Source organism: Equus asinus, chromosome 21, assembly GCF_041296235.1.
Source record: "Equus asinus isolate D_3611 breed Donkey chromosome 21, EquAss-T2T_v2, whole genome shotgun sequence".
NCBI classification, from domain to species: domain Eukaryota; kingdom Metazoa; phylum Chordata; class Mammalia; order Perissodactyla; family Equidae; genus Equus; species Equus asinus.
In genome coordinates, this window is record NC_091810.1 from 40,382,050 (window position 1) to 40,404,784 (window position 22,735).

At 39.6% G+C, this 22,735-nt stretch overlaps 1 protein-coding gene across 7 annotated transcripts in view; it reads left to right on the top strand.

The window, feature by feature from the left end:
- The window catches only part of FHIT (fragile histidine triad diadenosine triphosphatase), a 1,353,587-nt gene that overhangs the window by 1,093,446 nt on the left and 237,406 nt on the right, over positions 1-22,735 (top strand). For all 7 annotated transcript variants that reach the window (XM_014868751.3, XM_070492769.1, XM_070492770.1 and 4 more), the window contains 2 exons: positions 8,756-8,901; positions 11,224-11,253. In XM_014868751.3, coding sequence (XP_014724237.1) covers positions 8,756-8,901; positions 11,224-11,253 — 176 coding nt within the window. The remainder of the gene's footprint in view (positions 1-8,755; positions 8,902-11,223; positions 11,254-22,735) is intronic.

Genomic DNA, 22,735 nt, shown 5'->3' on the forward strand with positions numbered 1-22,735 from the left:
CTTTTTCCAGTTCTGATGCTCTTAGGTTAACCAAGATAGGATTCCTTTGCCTTGAAAAATTCACAGAAGGATGTGTGAACTTTAAACCAAAGAATCTACACCAGAGTGCTACCAGGTTGCAGGCTCTGCTTTCATTTTACTTTCTTTGAAAGCTGCCTGTTTTCTTCTCCTTATGAATGTGAGTCTCACCTGTGAGCATCCAGATCAGTGCATAAGTTTGGGGGATTGCTCAGGGCAGCTCTACCTAGAGAAGGGTACCCAGCTTCTCTTCCCCAAATGACTAAGGACTCATCATATCTTTGGTTGAAAGCATTCTCCAGTATAAAATGTGAGACTTCTAGTAGATATTTGTGAGATGCTTGCCTTGTGATCCAGGTATGAGCAGAGTGCTATCATTATCTTAATCACACTGTCCTGGAACTTATCATATTCTAGAAATCAAATTTGCTTAAAATTACGTTCATGCCATTTATGCTTATGGTTGATGAATATCCCATGAAGTCTTCATTGAGTTACTGAAATAGGTATGTTAATATCCAGTGGGGAAAGATGTGGCTCAAACTGGCAAGATGCTTCTTCATAATTGTAATTGTTAATTTGGGGGGTAATATTTCTACCTTTCCAATAAAAAAATTCACAGAAATGCCTACATTGTGTAGAGCAGATTGCTTTTTAAGATGCACCTACTTTGATTTAAAGTTCTGCAACTGTGCTGTTTAAATCAAATAAATTGAATCTTCTCTTAAAAATTACCTCACGGTTCATCCTGTTGTTGTTTGTTGAAATGACATTAAGAATTATTTTAAATATTTGCAAGGTCTAGGATTATTTGTTAAAGCAAATAATTCATTACACGGGGTCTGCAGAAGTCTGTAATGCAAGTTGGAAAGCTCCTTTCTTATCATTGAACTATGCACTGATCTGCAGTAGAGACGAATACAGTCTCTTCTTTTTTATTAGTTCAGAAGAATGACTAATTCTGTGTCACATTATTTGATACCGACTTACTCCATATTCATATATACACATGCTAATCAGCCTCATCAGAATCAATGGTATTTTGATGGTTTGATTTATTTTAGTGACTTTTATATTATGAATCCCTAGAATAGATCAGATATTGAAAAATAAATGGGAGCAAGTCTAAGCAACTGTGAGAATAATATTCTGCTGTCTTCTTTAATTAATCATCTGAATCAGTACATTTCCATTTCTCTGTCATGACTCTGTATTTAAATATTTCATATTTGTTATGGAAATGCTCCCAATTTTTTTTTAAATCATCAATTATTATCTTTGATGAGCAAATTTTGAAGTTTTCAAGTACATTTTGAATAAAAATGTAGCAACGTAATGAACTTTTGACGTAGTTTGGCAGATTCTCGCTTTTCCAGCATCTCACTTTGTTCTTGACTGCACCATGCCTTTGCAGTTGTTTTCATGGTTCACAAGACTGTATGGGAGGCCACAGAAATGACACATGAGTCCCTTGTTACGTGCCCGATTGACTGATGATGACTGCTTAGACCTCAGGATTGACAAGGATTCTGAGCCTCTGTGGTTCAAAGAGAGAATTATGTGGTCGATTATTGATGTCTGCCACAGGTTTAGCACTGAAACATCTCCTGTGTAATGGAAAGAGCTTTGGTTTGGGAAGGTGAAGAGCTGAGTTTCGATTCCAATTGTCCCTAACTAACCGTGTGACTTTGAACAAGTCAATTCACCTTTTCAACCCCCATTTTTTCATCTGACAAGGAAAGTATTAGAGTACATAATGTTGAAGATCCACCCCAGCTCTAAAATGGCATGGTTATGTCTTCTCACTAGGACATGCAAGATACCTTGGGCACCTGTTCATTTTTATAAAATCCCCAGAACTGTTTTTCAAAGTTACCAACTGTGGTAGATTGTTATCATAATGACCTCCAATGCAACATGCCCATACCTCTTTTCAATGTGGTCTTTCCTCTCCTCCTATAAGGAGGTGGAATTTATTTCACTGTGTTAAATCTGGGCTGGCTTGTAATTTCCTTTGACCGCTAGAATGTGGAAGAGCTTAAACCTTAAGAGGCACTAGATATTCTGCCTCTGGATTGGGATGAAAGAACATGCAGAGTGAGGAGCCCCGGGTACCTGGCTGAGCCCAGCCCCAAGATACCTGCCAACCGAAAGCAGTTGCATGAGTGAGCCCAAGTGAGACCAGCAACCAAAACCATCCACAAAATCATGATAAGAAAATGAGTCAATGTTATTTTAAGCCACCATGTTTTGGGGGTGTTTTATTTTGCAGGAATAGATAACTAATACAGAAACAGGAAGTCAGTCAGTGGCTCTCCCGGTCTGGAAGGTGTGACAGTTGGTGCTGTCTATCAGCTGAGGTCCCTTAGTTCTCCTCCATGTGGCTCTTGTTCTCCAGTAGGCTAGTGGTCTTTTTCACAGTATGTTGGTCTCAGGGTTCCAAGAGGACAAAAAATAGAATTCGGAAAGTCTGTTAAAGCCTGACCTTGGAAAGTCACCTAGTGACACTTCCACCACATTCCACTGATCAAAGCAAGTCACAAGGCCAGCCCAAATTCAAGGGGAAGAGAAATAGACTTCAAATCTCAATGAGAAGAAGAGCAAAGTCACTTTGCAAAGGAGCATGTAGGATGGGAGGGATTCTTGTGGTAATATGTGTAAATAATCTACCACAACAACTTTAGGTACTTGACTGGTGCAAAAATTCCATTTGATTTCTTTCTTTTATTGTGTGTATTCTGGGTTAGCTGTGTGTCAGGGCCTGGCATGTCACCACACCACTTTAATGTAGCAAAAACACCCTAAATGTTTATATCCCAAAAGACAGAGACAGTCACTTCTGAGTAGGTGGTGAGAGTGGAGAGGAAAAGGGAAAGAAGAGGCATTACCAAGTTTCTGGTAGTCCTTGGTGATATAAACGGTGCTATGAGAAAGTCAATGACTCCCAATAATTAGACCGTCCAACAAGCAAAGGGATTTTTCAGTGTGTCTGACAGCCTGACCCACTGACATTGACTGTAATATCTAAAATTCCTCCGGAGTCTGCCAACCCAGGGGAGCCAAAGTTGCCGTGAAGCAACCCAAGCTCGGAGACGGAAAAGGGCCAGAATGCAGGCTCTGTATTTCTGCTTACTTCCTCCCGCTGACCCCTTGGTGCAGGATGGTTCTCTTGTTCTTGAGCCCCTTATTCTCAGTTCTCTGTTAGGACAAGGTCATACTCACTACCTCCTTTGCCCAGAACTGAGGCCTCCTTCCACCATAAGACTGTGCATCTCCTCTGCTTTCTTCATGCAAGGCTATGTGTTTCTCAGGCCTCTAGTAGTTTTGCCCAATATCTTTGTATTTCATGAAACGTGTGATTCTCTTCCATGAACAGAGGCACTCTGGGATTGCAAGCACGCTTTTAATAAGAGGGTAGGCAGAAACTGAGGCGTGAAAGCTGTACAAAGCACGACATCACAGTGCTGTGGTTAAAAACATGGACTTTGGAATCAGACAGGCTTTGGTTTGCTCCAAATTTAGAGAAATAGTCTCTGATTGTAAAAAATTAAAATGCAAGAGCATACTGAAAAGTTTATCTAACACCCCTAGGCAGAGTTAGATTCTGCCTCCGCTGTGCTCCCACAACATTCTGTACTGATTTCTATCAATAGCACTCATCTCTCTGTGTTGTAATGATCTGTTTACACTGCATGACAGTTTGGGACATTAGAGTGTAAACTCTTCCAGGTCAGTTACTCTGTCATATTCATCTTGGCATCCTTACTCCTAGCACAAACCCCAGACTGAGAAGAGGCTCTAGCTGTGGGACCGATGGATGAATGGGTTGCCAGCCAACCAATGGGTTGAATTACTCCTCCATTTTTAAAGTCCACTTTAAATCTCATCTGCACCAAGAAATCTGTTTGATTCTCCTCTTGTCTGAGGAATCTTTTTGTCTACCGTAGGAACTAAATTGTAATTATTGCCTTTCTCTTCTTTAAGAAAATGTCATTACTAAATGGATAGCTCTACTTTAGATTATAAGGGGAGACCAGATCCCATTGGATAATCTCTTTAACAGGTTTTCACACAAGATGAGTATTGGATAAACATATATTAAATTCAATTGAGTAGATTAACTTTTTTGAGGATTCTCACACACATTGGCTAAAAAGTCTTTTTAGAGGTGTTAATCTCAAGCAAAGAGGACCCAGGAGAAACTGTGTTCTTATAGCCTATGTATAATATGGGATTTGCCCATTAACAAGGCCTAAGAGTCTCCAAATTAAATTACGCTGCGTCTGTGATATTATCTTAAAAGAACTGGCATGTAAACAGTGGAAGTAGAATTACAAGAGCTGTCTGCTGTTCCTCAAAGTTAATTTGCTTTCCCTAAGTTGTTTCTCTAGGAACAACATGGAGCACATGATACTCACCATCTTCAAGCAATATGGTGTTTTCTTCCAAGGCGTATACACTTATTTTGAGAAAATACTTTTATACTGAGATGAATTTGTGAATAACACATCGTTTTGGTGCTCTCATGTGTTTTCAGATCATATGCTTCGTTTTTCCAATTAGAGATGGCAGAAATTCCTTTAGTTGCATCAGGGAGTAATACTCATGATTTATGCATGTATTTATACCACAACACATTTCCTGGTTGTGATTAGTCTTTAAAAGCATTGGAAGTGTTACACAGGGTCATGGAAATGCTCTACCATGCTCAGAGATTTTTATTAGAAAGTTAATTTTTTTAATATACCATCACGATCTTTATCCAATGCGCTATTAAGGTAGCTTTATAGTGCTCAACTTAGGAAAAGAGGAATAGGCCCCCAAATACTTATAATTACTTTTAGTTACCCCTTTCTAATGTGATGCCTCTAAATCAGGGGTTGACACTCTAAAGCCCATGGGCCAAATCTGGCCTGCCTTCTCTTTCTGTAAATAGAGGTTTACTGGAAAATAGCCACACCTATTAGTGTTTGTGTTGTCTGTCTGTGGCTGCTTAGGCATGTGGCCCACCAAACCTAAAATATTTACCATCTGGCCCTTTGCTGAAAAAGTTTACTGACCTGCTTTAAACCCTTTATGAACCCCTTTACATTTTCAGCTAGCTGCAGAATAACTCATCCCACTCAGGGGTTACCCATGGTCACGCTGGACCTCTTGGTTCCTGCTGCACTGGGAGATCTGCTCTGCTTCTGGAGCCCCATCTGCTCCATCTCTACCTCCCGTAGGACTCGAGTTATCTGTTGCAATGCCTGTCTCCTGGATTAGAAGAGCAGGAGCAACTTCTTACTCTCCTTTGCTATTCCCAGAGCCTAGCACGGTATCCACACTTAACTGGTGATCAGTGTTTATTGAATGAACAAATGACTCACATTTCCTAGTCATAATATAAAGCAGCATTTTTATAGACATAGTTTACCTGAGACTGAACAATCTAGAAACTACTTATTTCTAGTTATAAAAACATTTTTAAAACAGGATTTTTACCTTCATAATTATATTTCCTTTGGGCTTGTATGAAAATTAGTTTACATTAAAGATGAGTTTACATTTCTCCAGCTCAGATCCAACGTTAGTTCCAACTATGCTAGATATTAAAGATAAACCTCTTTGGCTTAAAAAAAAAATCTTGCAGACTATCCTAATCTTGTATAGATGATTAAAAAGTAAATGAATGTTGTCTCCATTTTGTCAGGGTCTTAGTACTCAGAGGTGGCTGATATGAGGATCTGGTTTATTATTTATTCATTCATTCCAGCAAATGCTTGTTAAGTGTTTCTGGTGCTCTAGGCAGGAGTGAAACAGCAGTAAACAGGACAAAGTCTTTGCTCTTGTGGAGCTTACATTCTCATCCAAGTAGGTAGTAACCAACCGAGAAAACTACCAGCTGGTGGCAAGGGCTATGAAAAGATGTAAAGTAGGGTGACGTAAGAGTGAGTAAGCAGGTACAGTGCTCCTCTGAGAGAGTGGCTTCAGAATTAGAATCTGAATGATAAGAAAGAAGCAGCCATGGAAGGATCATGGGAATTGAATTCTAGGCAGAACACACAGCCAGGACAAAGACCACATATCTGGCAAGGAGCTTAGTGTGTTTGAGGAGCAGAAAGAGGCAAACGTGGCAGATATTTAGTATTCAGGAGAGGGGTGGGGAAAGAGGAGGTTCTGGAAGTAGGTAGGCAGCAGTCAGGATGTAGCCTGGGGTAAGGTTAAGACATAGGCTCTTTTCTGCTCCACTTTTAAAGGAACTCAGGGTAGATCAACTCAGGTTGATCCTGACTTTCTGCTGCCCAATAAGTGCCTAGAATGGCCTAAAGAGAGTGTTAGATAGTGAGTCTGCAGTTGGCCAGGTCGACTATTCATATAACACACACGAGCTCCTGATCCCACCCCGTGTGACTCCAGACCCATTTACCTCCCTGTAGAGTCCTGTGGAGCCTATCTGTGTGGCTGTTTCCAGGCTGAGATGCCTGTTTGGCCATCCTCTGGGTCCCAACAGAACAAAGACAATGATCACTTACACGAACACCTGCCTGAGCTGACACTCTCAAAAGTCATCTCTATTTCATCTTGTAATCATTTGCCTATAAGTGTGTGTGTGTGTGTGTGTGTGTCTGTGTGTGTGTGGATTATATACAGGTAAGATGTCTTTTTAACAAAGGGTTGGATTGCAGGGAGTATACATGTCAGGACAGTGTTGCCTAAATGGGCTGGTCAAAAATGTTCAACTGAGAATGTGTTTAGCTTGTTTAACTGTTTAGTGACATGTTGTATTACTATTAACAATGTCCAATGAAAGTAACAAATATATATGATATACAACCCTGTGGTTAAGTGTGCACAGGATAAAACATCTGATAGATTCAGCCATTTTGATTCAATTCCATAAACATGATTCATGAAACACTGAGTCTAGACAATCCTTTGCATCAGACAAGCAAAATGGACAGATAATATAGGATTTTTTTTTATGGCACTGAAGAAACAAAACCTGTCAGATGTCATTGACATTACTAAAGTTACGTTAGATGCAAAGATTGTTCATTCGTTGCACCGGTTTTCACAGTAAGCAATTGTTTAAATAAAATGTCCCTCCTTCCCCACCTAGGTGTTGTGTGTAGACATAGCCTACCAGGGCAATTATGGATATTGTTGGAAGCCTGCAAAGTTGTCATCTTGCTGTGGTTTGGTGAAGTCAGGGCCTAAGGGAGAGTGTAAATTAAAGCAAGGAGGAGGAACATGGGGAAAGGTCTCTTTTAACAAAGAAAAAGCAACTCAGTGGGAGTGGAGGCTGGCAATCTGCTAAAAGGAAATGAAAGGAAATTCTTCATTTCTAAACGGTTCATTGACCCATGATAATAAAGCAGCCCTGCCAAAGAAGGATAATTATCTTTTTAAGTATCAGATGCCCTGTGGGTGAAGGCCTCCCTTCTCCTCTGTTGAAAAATGAACTCAGATTAAACAAATGCTCCTTTTCCTAGTTTACTATTGACATGAATTTTTTTATTAGGAGCAAAATTAATCAGTTTTCCCCTTTCTTTTTTCCCCCTTCTCTTACGGAAATCAGGCCCGCCCAGCTGAGCTCAGTGCATTTCCCCTCGGGCCCTGAGTTCTACTAACAGTATGATGGGCTAAAATGCTTGATATTCTGGTGAGACTAGCAATTGCAGAATTGTGGTTTTATTATGCCCCTTAGCTGCTTAGATCCAGGCAGAAGCATGCTCTCCTAGAACAACAAGAAAAAAAGAAAAAAGAAAGAAAGAAAGAGCATTAGAGTGTCTTTTCTCCTACTGGTACCTGAAAACTAAACGAAAATTAATATATGTATGCGCATGTGTATATATATGTATGCATACATATATATGTATTTACTCACACATATATGATGAGTTCAAATACAAAAAGGACCTGAAATGTTATTGATGATGTAACGTTGAATATTTATATGATCCCAACAAATGATCAAACTTACATCTTTTTTCTCTAGACCTTGTTATTCGTCCAGACCAAGGTAAACATGTTGACTTGTCTAACTTACAGAAAGCATTAAGATGGTGTTGTTTGTATAAACAGACAGCCGTTTTCTTAAATTAATGATTTAACTTTAACTGTCCTCTTGAATGCTCAATAATCAGTCTGAGGAACCCTCGCCATAAATTACTTAACCACGTGGTACATCTCTTGGTTACAGATGAAGTTCTTAGTACATTTTCAGAATGTGTACACTCCTTTTAAAAATAAAATAAAATAAATAAAACTGTTACTATTGTGTTCTCATTACATATTTCTCTAAAGAGATATTCAAATTAAAATTTCAATCGCGATGCTCTACGCAGAGAAACCAACTGGATATTCCAGTTGCTTTTCTAACCTAGTGCCTTTGGCTGCTTGAGAAGAGAGAGCTTTAAAGCAGGTGTCAGGAAATAATGGTCCAGAATAGATCTTGCCTCATGGCACAATAATATCAGCCAGCACTTGTGTCTCTCTGAACACTAATGTCCCTTTTTCTTAAAGGAATTTCTTTGGCGCACCACAGCTTCTCCTTCAAAGTATAATTAACCATGTTTGTAAGCTCTCTTTGAACTCCTTGGAAATCAGTGGTTGGTAAATATTTGTTCTTTTATTCCTTAGTCTTTGAGAGTTCAGGCCCTGGGCCAAGGGGATTCAATTCTGTGGGTATAAACTTCTTGGTAAAAATACTACCCAAAGCCAGCAGAATGTGCCTTAACAGACCTCACTGCAGATGTCCTGGTGTGTCCCCTTCGGCCAGTGGAGCGCTTCCGAGACCTGCGTCCTGAGGAAGTGGCCGATTTGTTTCAGGCAACCCAGAGAGTGGGGACAGTGGTGGAGAAGCATTTCCAGGGGACTTCTCTCACCTTTTCCATGCAGGTGAGTGTACAGAGAGCTCGGAAATTATTTTTCTTCCTTTTCAAATCCTAGCTTTGGGCTCTCTCCCTTTTAAGCTGCCATCTCACTGGGAAGGCAGCTGTAATTGTTTGTGTTTTATATAATGGCAGAAAAAAAAGTTCCTAATCCAGGGCTGCCCCACTGTCCATCGGCCCTAAGGTGGACTGTGGAATATCAGCTGAGGCGATGTCTGCAGTGTTGTTTACAAAGCAGGTGGGAGTAATGGACAAGTGATTTAATGGGCATTAAAACATTCCAGATCTTTTACTGGAACTGGGCCTGGACAATAAATAAATACCATTTATTCCAGGGTAAATATGTTTTGAGTGCTGCATGGGCTCAGCCCTGCTCTACTTCCTGGGGGGTAGAGATATGCAAGTTAGGTGGAGCCTTACCCTTAGAGGGCTGACCCTTCTCCTTAATTCAAGCCTCTCTTCTTTAATTCTTTAATTCTTTAATTCAAGCAGTGATTGGCTATGGATTGGTAAAAAGCTGGATTGATTGACTATTCTGTATGGCCCACTTCTCAGTAAAGAAAAGAGATCCCCAGTCGCTGGTGATTTTTAGGCAGAGGTTGAACCAACACTTGGGAGGAGGAGGCCCATGGTGGATCATGAGCTGTGGGAATTGAGTAAATCAATAGTAAGCTACCATGGGCTCCTTCAGATCCCCTGTGGAAAGAGCTGAGGATATCAATACAAAATTAAAGTTCTTTGTGGCCTTGAAATTTAATGACTTTGCAATAACCCTGTGGAAAGAAATGGATCATTCCATGATGTGAGACCTTGTCCTCAATGCTTTTGTTAAACTGAATATTTATCACCTTTCCTCTACCTCAGAGAGAACAGATAAACAAAGCCACTGTTTTTAGGTTATAAAAGGCTCTGACTAAAAATACTCATCTGTTTCATAACAAAAAATTTGCTGCCATGTCTGTGTTGAGACTATCTAAACATCCCTGTAAAATACCTTGTGTGTGTGTGTTGGACCTCAAGCTATTTGAGTCACCTTCAAGCAGGTAGTGAAGCCCAGGGTGGATTCATCAAGCTTATGCCACAAATCATGTTTCCAAAGAGACCAAATGAAGGCAAGTGGGTGAAGCCATCTGTCAGTGTTTAATGAAATACTAGAAGAAAATTTACATTCACAAAAAATGGCCAGTGCTGATTATTTAACATGATTCACTAGAAAATTAATTTCATCAATAAAGGAGCTGACTTGTGCATAACACTTAGAGTACTTTCATATATACAGACTTTTCAAACCTTTTTAAACTTTAACCCACATAAGATATGCATTTGTTTCAAAATCATGTATATCCTCCACGACATACACATATATAGACAAATGAAACCAAAGTTTCACAAAACAATGTTTACCCATTCTATGTACTCTAGTAGTTTTTGTTCTGTCATATGATTTCTTTTGTTTTTAGTGCTGATCACAACTCATTAAATTGACTTCATGACCCCCTAATGGGTTGTGATTCCAAGTTTGAAAACCACTGACTATATAGTTCTGCTTCATCCTAGCCACAGCAGGGCAAGAATTCTCACCCCCTTAGTCTGAGTCGTAGAGGTAGAAAGACTTGCCTAAAGTTGCAAAGTTCTAATTCAATTTTGGAATTTTTTTCTCATTGTAGAGATGTTGCTTGTTCTGCTATCCCAAACCAGCTAGTACTTGCTTGTATTGTGGCTGGTGATTGGGCGAGTTTGCTCATTTTCTACTAAGCAATTAGTTTTCTTGGGCTTCAGAAAGCTGAGACTGAATCAGGATGGGAAAAGGGCCCAGATACAATCAACGCTCCCACTCTCTCCCCCACGATCACAACAGCCAGGGAGGCCCACTCTTGGACGTTCTTCCCAGATGAGACACACCATCTTCTTGCTTAATGGGTTATGTTTACAGCAGATTTCCTTAGTAGAGACTTAAAATAATCAGACATTAATTAAACTACATCTGATTTAAAGATAACCAAAAGGTGTGATACTTCACCTCCCCAAACGTTTTCAGCTTTCCTTTAGTGCAATTAAAACCACAACCAAGAGCAAAGAGCATGAAAAGTAGCACGGGGTTGGCTTACTGGATAATTTATATCATTTTTATACATAACTTCTCACTTACTCTCAGGTGGAAATGGAGAACTGTCTGGTCCCACACATTTTAAGTGAATGGTCCCCATGAGAATACTATAAATTAACACACAATGAAATTGGATCTAAATTATTAACAGGCGATATTTTTGAATAAGCAGGAGATACCATCTATCTGTTCTCACCTCTGTTGGTCTTTTTCTACTTCTAGGATGGCCCCGAAGCCGGACAAACTGTGAAGGTGAGTGCTTATTATGTGCATACAAATTAATAAGGGGCAATTATGAGAACTAATAAAAAATCACACTGAGCCATTTGCAGCACATTGCTGTTTCATTATGTTATCTTCGAGGTCAGAGAGACCCTCAGCATTAGAGCCATAAATCCTGACAATATAAACTATGCCAAGCAATATGTTTCTCATTAGTTTACAAGACATTTACCTTTTGTAGTAAAATTATTATTGTACAAATGCTAAAACAGAAACTAAATCAAGGTGTCCTAACAGAAACTGAAGTCAAAGGAGTTCATGCGAGGTAGTGTCTAGGAAAGAACACCTATGCTGTGTGTGGATTGGTGCGTCCCGTTTTAAGCCTGGGTGTCTTTGACACGCCTTTTGGTCCTTTGCATGGTCTGTGTTTGCCTCATCTTGAGTGAAGGGCCTCCGGGTGTGGTAGCCGCACAGCTCTCCTTCAGTCCTCGCTCTGTGGTTCTCTCCACCCCCACACCCACACTGTTCCTCCCTTTGTACTTAATACCCAAGTTCTAACCTAATAGAGTCAGTGGAGCTCAAAGATGGGTTTTTAAGTGTGCTAGGAGAGGAAAGGAGGATTTATTAAGATGGTCTCTGCCTCCCCAGTAAAGCGATATAAAAGAATAAAATCCTGGCAGATTCTGCTCTCAGCCCCCTTCCTACAGATGTAAATTCTTACACAGTTGTGTCCTATGCCTAAATCAGAGAGAAGGCTTTTTTTTTCCCCTGGTGCTAGAAATCAGAAGCAAGTCAAGCTGAGGTACTAATGTTATACTTTGCGAAATCAGATTTTATGCCCTGGGAGCAGATAAGGTGATGCTCGGCACCAAACAATGCCAAAGAAACATAATTCTCTTTTGATCTTAGTTTGCATATGGCTTTATTTAACATAGCTGCCACGAGACTTTTCAAATACAATTGCTGGGAAGTACTTTTGAGGAGCAAATGTCCTATAGGGAGTGCCACCAAATTTTTTATGATAAAAGAAAGAGCTGGCTTTCTGATTGTTCCAGACACGGGATGTGATAGGGACAGAGAGGACTCACAGCGTCCCTCCACCCTGCTGTGCACCCCTATGCCAGGCTTCTAAATACACAGACATTAAAAAAGGACATAAATACAGGTAACTTCTTTTTGAAATTGTTTCTTAAAAGGCAAAACACGAATATTTAAACCTGGTTACTAGTTTTCACAAAACTCAATCTTCAAATGTAAATTCGAACAACACCAGACTAGTTAAGTGCACTGTTTGATGGAATTCCTTCAGTCCTTGAAAGTAAGGCTGCAGAGGCCTAACTAGCAACATGGGAGAATGCACAAACCATTATCAAATGCAGTGCACAGACTGATAATCTGCACATACTAACCATGCCTGATACTTATATGAATATAGAGGTTATATGATCTCAAAATTTCATTTCAGAATTCTGAAAGGGGGATTAAAAATATTTCCTATTCGTATACAAGCAGGCGTTGAACAGAGGCAGAAAGTAGATGAGTGGTTCCAGGGGCTAGAGAAAGAAGGGAATGGGGAGGCACTGCTAGTGGGAAGGGTTTCTTTTTGGGGTGATGAAAAGTTGTGGAATTAGATAGTGATAATGGCTTTGCAACCTTGTAAATATTCTAAAAACTACTGAATTGTACACTTTAAAAAGGTGAATTTTATGATATTTCAATTATATCTCAATTAAAAATAATAATAAAATAAAGCACAATTAAAAAAAAAAAACAAGCACGAAGTCTGGCAGGGCTGGGCACCATGGCTATAGACTCTCTGACTCTGATAGTGACTATTTTTTGATGTCCAATTACCTGGCTAAAATCTTTAATGGTTTTGTTAGTTTTGGTGGTGAGGATGATGGCGTAGTTCTTGGTGTATAGTGCTAATATAGGAATTGTTGAATGTGGTTATTAACGTCACTGCCATTATTATTTAGCTTAAGTTGATATTTTTATAGTTCTGTTTTTTTAATCAGCAGATTATATTGTTTCGGACATCTTTCAAATGTTTCCAACCTGATCAGAGAATTTCCCCAATATGAATTAGCAGGGCCATCTCAAATGCTTTGTGGAATATAAAATGGTGAAAAGAAAATAACCATATACATATATATAAAAACTTCAACGGATGATGAAATTTTGAAAACTGTCCTTTTGGACTGAATCTACATTTCTAGAGTTGTCTAATTTGTTTTTCCAAGTGTGATTTTTACACTACATATGTGAAAACTGAGTTTGGTGTCAGTTTTAAAAAAAAAATTGATCCTCAGTTTTTATTCTAAATTCACTGATTTAGAATCCTTTTGGTTGGGGCTTGGGAATCTTCATTGTTAACAAGTATACCCTGCGCTTCTTTTGAGTGCAGATATTTACTGGTCTCACTATTTTATGGTAATAAAATAGCAGGTGGTGATGGCCCCATAAACTTGACCTATGGAAGCCAGCCTTGTAGTAGCCAGCCCCGCCAGGGAGCAAAGCAGTATCTTCAGTAGTCAGCTGCTCGGTTCTGAAAATTACAATTCAAGACTGAGCATTTCATATTTTGAAATCCACAGAGTTGCTCATTTTGAGGCAGCATTTGACAGCCTGCCATGGCAGCGCAGTGACTGTTCTCTTCATCTTTGCCTGTGCCTGACTCTTGGTATTCCGTGTGGTGCCTGGGTTCTAAACCATTTTTGTCTCATGCTGGGTGGTAATAGCAATAAGCCCAGTAATGATCTCTGCCCCCGACAGCTATTGTTATTCTTAGGGAAGGTGCACCACTGAGTTCGCCTCATGACCATGGCGCCACTTTATGGTGTTTTGTTTTAGGGGCTTTAAATTCTGCTTTGCAAAGAACAAGGGTGGCCTCACTGACTCAGGAAGGCATTTGTAGCAGGAAAGGGAAATATAGAAGTAAAAGAGTGACCTCTTATTTCTCGATTGATTATTAACTCACCTTTTGAGTTTAAAAGTGGTAGAACACTGCTACCCACCAGGTGATTATGGCCGCCATTTGGACATCCCACAGGCTTGGGAAACAATCTTTCTTCTGGTTTCAGCCATATAGTGCCGTATGCATACACACATCACCATATATGTACGTGTCCAGCCGTGTTATCAGCCTCCCCTGATCTCCCCGCATCTGAAGTAGCCCTCCTGAACCCCTTACTCCCTATCCTGTCGTCTTCTTTGATTTCCTTCAAGGCATTCTTTGCTGACTTTTATTTGTCTGTGTGTTTGTTTTTGTTCCTGTAACTATGCTGTTTCCTTTATCCCTCCAGAATGTCATCTTCACGAGGACCTGCATTTTATCACTGTTTGTTTTGACTCTTTTAGGTGGCGGGGAGAGGAGAATGGAGATGATGATGGTGCTTCACTGGATAGAACAATCTCTGCCCCTAGGGTTCTAATTCCGGTTGATATGAAGTAGCGATAATAGGTACTTGTTTTCCAGTGTGCAGTCAGGGGTCCAGGTTTCCTGGAATTTCTGTCAGGAATCTCTTGTATTCTAGGTGTCACTGGCAAAGACTGAAATTTCCACTAGTCAAGGTCCTCAATCATACTCCAAAATGTAATTCCAACTAGCCAAATCATTAAGGCAATGCTCAGTCCTTTCAAAGGGATGCTGCCTAATAAGTGTAATGTGAGCTATCTTTTAGAGCAATTATTGTGTGCATCTTTGGGTGGGAGGGTGTTTTAGGTATATTAAAGAGAGAGATTTATGACAGGCAGGTAATTTAGAATCTCATATGTACTATTTATAGAATATGCTTGCTTACACTCTTCTGTGTTTATGGTGCTTGAATCCTCTACTTAGATCTTTAATTTTGCGGTACTAATGCAGTGGGATGTATCTTTTAATAACTGTTGATATATTAGCAATTACTTTTCAGATTGCTTAGGAAAGAACAAGAAAAGGAATTCTATAAAGAAGTGTTATTTAAAAAATTTTATAAAAACTCTTCTATTTACTGAAGAGTTTCTATCCTCCTAGAACAGATTTTCCCCATGGAGATTTGGTAATCTTTTTATTCATGAACATAGAAGATGTTTTAGCTCTTAATAAAGTCCAGTAGTTGATACACTTTGGCATCAATCAGAAGTTCCATGGGAATATCTGCTCTACTAATTGTTTAGCTGTGTGTCTTTGGGCCAGCCTCTTAACCTCTCTGAACATCCATTTCCTCATTTTTCAAATGGAGGAAACCCTATCTATTGTATTGAGTGATGGTGAGGACAAGCTGACATGAAAATATAGCCTAGCCCATCATATACTGTCCCTGGGACCTTATGCATGTTTCTTAATCTTAATCTTACCCTCAGTTTTCTCATCTGTAAAATAAGCTAAGGCTGGGCTTTAGGAGAATGTACCTGGCATTGAGACTGTCTGTAGTCCTGCCCAATTCACTTATTTATTCACAGTGAATTCTCTCATGATTAATTGCTGCCTTTCAGCTGAAATTCTTGAGAAACCTTTCTTCTGATCATATGACTTATGCTGTTTGAATATCTAGTTTGAAATTGTTCTAGAAGTGATCACTTAAACATTCAGACATTCATCTGTCTTATTAAGTGGAGGAAAAAATCTCTACCCTGACCATGTTAGCCTCTGCTGTACTCCTAGGTGGTAATGAGTAAGTCATGGTGCTGAACCAACAGTATATTTGACAATTACTGGAAGCAGAGTTTCATAGAACAGAAACCTGCCAGCACCCATGCTGATTCAGTAGGTTTGGTGTGGGACCCAGGACTCTGCATTTTAACAGATAAGGTGAGTGATTCCCATGCACACTTCACTCCAGTGCAAAGCCATGCACCAAAGAAGTGACAAGATGATGTGCAGGAATCTCCACTTAGCTACTCACTTTCAACCCAAATGAATTCCTAAAATTTGGTGTGCACAGAAAGGAGAAACTGACATCTTGAGAATGAAAATGATTTGACTTGACTGTTATTTATTATTTTTATCAGGAAATAAATTTCAAGAGAGCTGTAATTTGCCCAAAACTTTTATCCTTTGATTAAAGCCGTGTCGAAAAGTGCTTTGCTTGTGTTTATACTTAATGTATATATTTACTGCCAGAAAAATTAGTATGTTCAGGATGCAGGAGCTTTTATCTTGTGAAATTGCCTTACAATTTGTGTCTCTGCTCTCAGAATGAATCCAGTTTGCCTGAGTTTGGTAAACCAAAAACAATTTCGGTGCTCAGGGCGTGGGTTTGGGTGTACAAGTGGGAGTTGATGCCTCTAAGCCTGCCCTTTCCCTTGGCATGTACGTGTATCTGACTGTCCCTCCCCTCCTGGTGATTTAGGGGCAAAACCCCTGGTCCCTGGCTCTCCAGGCAGGAGAAGGGACCATAAGTCTACCTGTCTTCTGTGGGAAACATCCCGTTTCCTACTAAACCCTCAAGGCCTCTGCTAAATAGGTATCAAATCATTGAGATTTTCCATTTCTAATTGGTTAATTTTGATTTGCGTGATGCCATTTGGGTCAAAGCATGGAAAGAAAAATTAACCAAGCCTCCTAATATTCTCCCATTTCTATTTTTTCTTTTCTCTGTTCTCTCAAACTCACAGGCAGCGGAGGTGGGTGGGGTGGGTGGGGTGGGGGCGGCTGGAGATGGAGTGAGGCTGGAGAGGAAATATCATCAGGACTAAAACATACTGATGAAGAGGGACGACTCTGGAGCTGGATGGCCTGGTTTCAATCCCAGAGCCATTGCCTACTATTTATATGACCCTGCAAGAGTCGGCCTTTCCTAGTGTCAGCATCTATTTCTAAATTTATAAAATGGGGGCCTTAACAGTACCATACCTCCTAGGGGTGCTCAGAAGACCAAATGGATTAATGGATATAAAGGCCTTTAAAACAGCACTTGGCACATAAAAAAGTCTCAATAAATATTTGCTATTTGTTTTATAATTTTCACTTAATTCTCACAGTCCTCAAAAGTAGGCCTTACTATTTTACACTTGGGGAAACCCAAGGTTTGCAGAGGTAAATGATATATCAAAAATCCCCCACACAGTTCACAGATAGTAGAGCTGAGATTCAAACCCCAGGCCTGTCTGAAAGCCCAGTTCTCCATTAAATCATGTGGCCAGCTGTTTCTAAAACACCTTGCACCCGGTAAGCACGGTCAAAGATGCTCAAGGAGAGGTTTCGTAAATATTTAGCCACCCTCAACACAGATTCATCTGCATATTTTGCTCTGCTTAGAATAATGTTGGCTTCCATCTAAAAATACCCTGAGGACTTTCCCTGTTTAACTCTATTATACAAGTGAATGCTAACTAACTTAAATGCTGCTTTATTGCTGTATGTCAATTTATAGCAGAATTATATGTTTTAGATGTTTTATATTTCATTAGTGCTACCAAACGAATTCCATCAGTAATCGGAGGCCCTGGCATATAATAAAGTGGCTATCTGGCTGTTAAACTTATTTTGAGATCTGTAACACAAAAATGTGGCAAATATTGCAGATACATTCTTAATGTCAGTGTTTTACATGTTTCCGTAGACTGTCTTTTATAGTTGATTCTCAGTGTTGGGGGCTTTTATTTAATCACTGTCAAATCAAATGTCCTGTGAAAGGTAAAGTGCTTTATAGACCCTAAAATGCTACATAAATGTAAGGCCTTGTTGTTCAGAATCACCTTCTTACCTTTGTTGATGCAGTGAGGGCAGTCGCTGTTGTCGCTCATTGTTGCCATTTTGCTATGGAAGACTAGGTGCCATCACTGAAGGGATTACTCTCTCTCACTATTTCAATATGTAGGTTTCAGGCCTAGGAAATTATGTGTAAAATTCCCTAACCCATATGCCCAGTTCATTCTAAGTTCAACTTTTAAACCTGTGAAATCTAAATAATTGCCTTGGCCAAAATGTCAATTCTGTTAAAAAAAAAGGAAGAAAATAAACTCAGCCCAATGATTCACATGACCTGGAGCCAATAGTTTTGATTAAATGTGAGTGGTCAGTTCAGTCTGAGCAGATGCACCATTTGTTACAGATCACACCGCACACCTTAAATACAGAATGAGGAGTGAAAATCCATAAAATAATGTGTGCTTTGGTCGTAACTGGACGTTTCAGCTGAAACAAATCCATATGATATTAAAAAAGTTTTTTAGGAGTTATTAACAGCAGAAATAATAAAATATAAAAATAGATTACTTATAGCCTATCTATATAAGTGTAAAAAATGCAAGTCTATATATTGCTTAAAGAAATGGACACAATAGGATTTAGATTCCCCCATAGTGAGGCAGTAAGGAGGAAGAGCACACCATGGGTTGTCAAGGGTACCCAAGGGCCTTCAACTCCAAAGATAAAGTTTTATTTTTAAGTTGGGTCATGTGTACCTGGTTGCTCATTATGTTATTTATGTTTTGTAATATCATTGATATTTTAAAAGAAAAAATAAGTAGCTATCTCTATAATTTTTATTTCACAGAGGCTCCATCAGAAGAATTTTCCATTAAGAAATGACTATCATAATTCATTCTTTTTCCTTTATTATCTTAGCATATAACTAGTTCTCACACCTCCTATGTTCAAATCTCTGATACTGGAGCTCATAAAATAGATTTTTGAAAAGCCCACAGTTCATTCTGATGGTTTCCCAGATTTATGAACTGCTGTTTTATTTATTTATATAAATACATTTTGATTCTTGATCTAGATGACCTGGATTTCATTCTTACTCCCGTATTCATTCTGACTTATTCAATACCTTTCAGGGGCTCCTCTTTGCCCTTTGTGGCAAAGCCAGTACTGAAATAAACTTTAAGACCCAAAACCAGCTGGAAAAGTAAAGATTTGATGACTGAGCCTGGATCAGATGGAAACCAGCTTAATGAATAATAGACATGGCAACCTGCAGAGCCACAGACATGGAAGAATTAGAATAATGACCTTCCTAATGACATTTGAGTGAAAAATATTGGGTTTGTGAGAACCTGTAATAGTCCTTGGGCCAAACACAGTGAGAAATCCTTCCCTCCCATCTACATGAATTATGCTAGTTCTGGGAAAGGGCAGTTTTGAAATTTTAACTTCACACGTCATGAGGTATCAATCCTACACCTGCAGTGTCATAGCAGATCCCCTCTCTAGAGAAGCTGCTGACTCTCCAAGATTAGGGAAATAGACATCCAGCGTTGGATGCCTTCTGAATTTGATGAATCCCAAACCTCAGGGGGAAAGGACAAAAATGATGGTTTTAAATCCTTCTGGACTCATTCAACATAAAGATAATATTATTGGATTCTGGTAATGAAAACTCCCATTTCTTCCTTGGTAGTTTATTCTTTCAAAAAAGCTTTTCTTATTCCTGATGTTCCATGAAAAATAAACATGCTAAGTTATTTAGGATGAAGACCTTGCCTAAAGTGGTTTAGAAGAATTAACAACACTGATTGGACAAAGTGCACTCACCAAGTATTCTTGTACTTTGTGGCAAAATCCTTTTATCCTAATGTTCACATTCAAATCTTGCACCCTAGGGTCTATATATCAGTACCTGTTTCCTGAAAAAATATTTTCTTATCATGCTTTCTATATGGATGCCCTGAAAAACAACCAAACAGGGCCTTTTAGTTGTGTTTCAATTCATCTGTCGGTTGTAAATGTTATAAATTCCCAGATGTAATCAGATTCTAGAAGTAAAATTTTGATGAAACCATTCAGTCATGGAAGGAATAAATGTGATTCCTAGCTCAGCTCTGCCATCAGATGACCAGAGAGGAAACTCACTCTTGAGGAAGAAGCTCAGAGCTTGGGATAACTCAGAGAATCCCAGAGGGACAGGTGACCTTGGAAGTCAGGCAGTATCATCTCCTATTCTGCAAATGACCCCCCTCTGTAACCTTTAAATTGGTCTTTTATCTTCCTCTACACCCAGGATCCCCGTGCACTGTGAGGTAGGTAGCTGCTTCCAGTTCTGAACAGCTCTGATCTGTGCGTGATGATGCCCACCTCATCCTCATCCTCTGCCCACCACCCAGGAAATGAGCATCCTGCCTGCTCATGTTTTTCTGTCCAGCATTCATTCTTTAATTTATTCATGCGGTGCCTATTATGTTCCAGGTATTGTCACAGGCCCTGGGAGACCAAGAAGAATGAGACATAGTCCTTGTCTGTCTTTAGGGACAGTCTGTGAAAATACTGCTGTAATAGAGGAAGACGGAGGAGGGAGTAGAAGTTGTATAATTCATATTAATTCCTTCTACCAGTAAGTGCTTACTGAGTACCTACTATGTGTCAGGAGCTTCCGGACACTGAGGTACGGTGGAAGGAGAGGCAGGCAAGGGACAATTCTCAGTTTGTTGTCTATCCTCCTCTTCACTCAGATGAACAAATAAAATAATTGCAGATTTTGAGTGGTATTAGAAAGGCTGTAACAGGCTGCTGTGAAAGGGGCTAATATAGGAGGAGGGGGGTAGCTTGGGCTGCTTTAGATAGGGTGGTCAGCAAAGGCCCAGTGAGGAGCTGACCTGTAAACTGAGACCTAAGGAATGACAGGGATCCAGCCAGGTGAAGAGCTGGGGAAGAAGGAGCATTCTGGGTGGAGGAAACAGCAGTGGGGATGAGCATGGCACATTCTAGGAGCTTATTGAAGGCCAGGTGGCTGGAATTTGAGGTGGAGAGAGAGGTAGTGGGAGATAAGTTTGAAGAGGTGGACAGGAAAGCAGTTATACCAGGCCTTGTACACCACAATGTAAGGAGTTTTAATTCTATTCTAAATGTATTTGGTCTTTGAATTATTTTCTAAGGGCAGAGGATATTTCACATGTACCTAATATGATGGGTGCCCTTAATTGATTTCGTTTTTATGTTTCTCCAAGTCCACTTTTCTAGAACTTGAATAATTTTGTCTCATCTCTAATATGGGCACTGTGGTTCTCTCCCCAGCATACTCTCTACACTCCTCCATTATTTAGCAGCCAAGAGTTAGGATGTATTTGGATCTATCTTTAGCTCCAGGTGTGAACCTTGTTTGGTGTAATCCAGGGTTTGGCAAACTTTTTCATAAAGGCCAGATAGTAAATATTTTAGGCTTTGAGGGCCAGATGGTCTCTGTCACAATTATACACCTGCTTTGGTAGCATGAAAGCAGCCAGAGAAAATATATAAATGAATTTGCACAACTGGGTGTGACTGTATTCCAATAAAACTTTATCTATAAAAACAGTCAGGGGGCCAAATTTTGCCCATTACTCGCCTAAGCCAATTCTTTCCCCTACAGTGATAACTTTAATTAATTCTGACCTAAGCCACTTCGAGTATAGGATTCTCTTGGCTTCAGGGATGGTGGTTCTCAGTGTCATAGAGGACTTGTATTTGTTTGTTGAGGGAAGGGATGCTTTCTGTAGTATGGCTTGTGAACAAGAAGCAGTAACCCTGACAGGTGGATTAGATTATGATTCCTAGGACAACCTGCCTTAGAATGAAGCAGATGCTGAGGCTGGAATGGCAGAGATAGGAAGAAGTCGGATAGTTAGGTCCTTGGTAACATTATAAGGTTGCTAAATTAACCAGCCCTGAAGTCTGCACTACCTGTAGACTTTTTGGGTTAGATGCTCCATTGAAGTCCCCTATTGTTTAAGCCAGGCAGAGTTGAATTTTCTGCTACTTCCAATGGAAAACATTCTCAACTAGAGCATCTACTCTAAAATCTTCCGTTATTGTTACTCCTTAATATGCTTAACTGGCAATTTGAATAAACAATTTCTAAAGTGCTTCTGCATATCTGCAATACTCATCACATGCCAATGGGAATCTTTGAGTGAAATTCTGTGAATCAATGGCCCTAGAAGAGCTTAACTTCCAATAGGCTCCCTTTGGTGCATGACCATGAGGTGATTCTATTAACTTTAATGATGGTGGTGCTGTATAAAATGGGCCCTGTTAGTCTATTCTTCCTCTTCTTTTTAGCATTAAATCTTATCCTGCAGCTAGTTCCTCAGGGTAAGGTATATGCGCTGATGCCATTCATTTCTTGGCCTTTATTAATATACGCAGGACTATCTCTCTAAGGAGGGAGTGCTAAGTGAGTACATTAAAAACGAATCCTCTGCCCAATTTGTTGACTTTGAGAAAACCCTAGAGTCAGGAACATCAGTGAATTATTATTGATTGTTTTAAGATCTAGTAAAATCATAAATATGGCTCAAAACAATTACTGTGTCCACATTAGCAAATTATCAAATCCATAGCTTGCTTTGGAGCCTGGCCTCAGAGATTTAAATAAAGTGCTAGAGGGAGGAAAGTTGGATTCTGGAAATGTGACAACCAGGGCTAGGATAGAGAAATTTATGATTTAATTTGCTGTGCAATCTAATTGAGAATAACTATTGGATTTCTGAAAAGTGAACTTTGATTAGGTTTAGGTGTCAGAAATAAACTGGAAATATGGGTCAGTTTATACTTTTCTGGGAATCTGTCGGGAGGGGGAGAGGGAGGTATTCATTGAAGGAATGA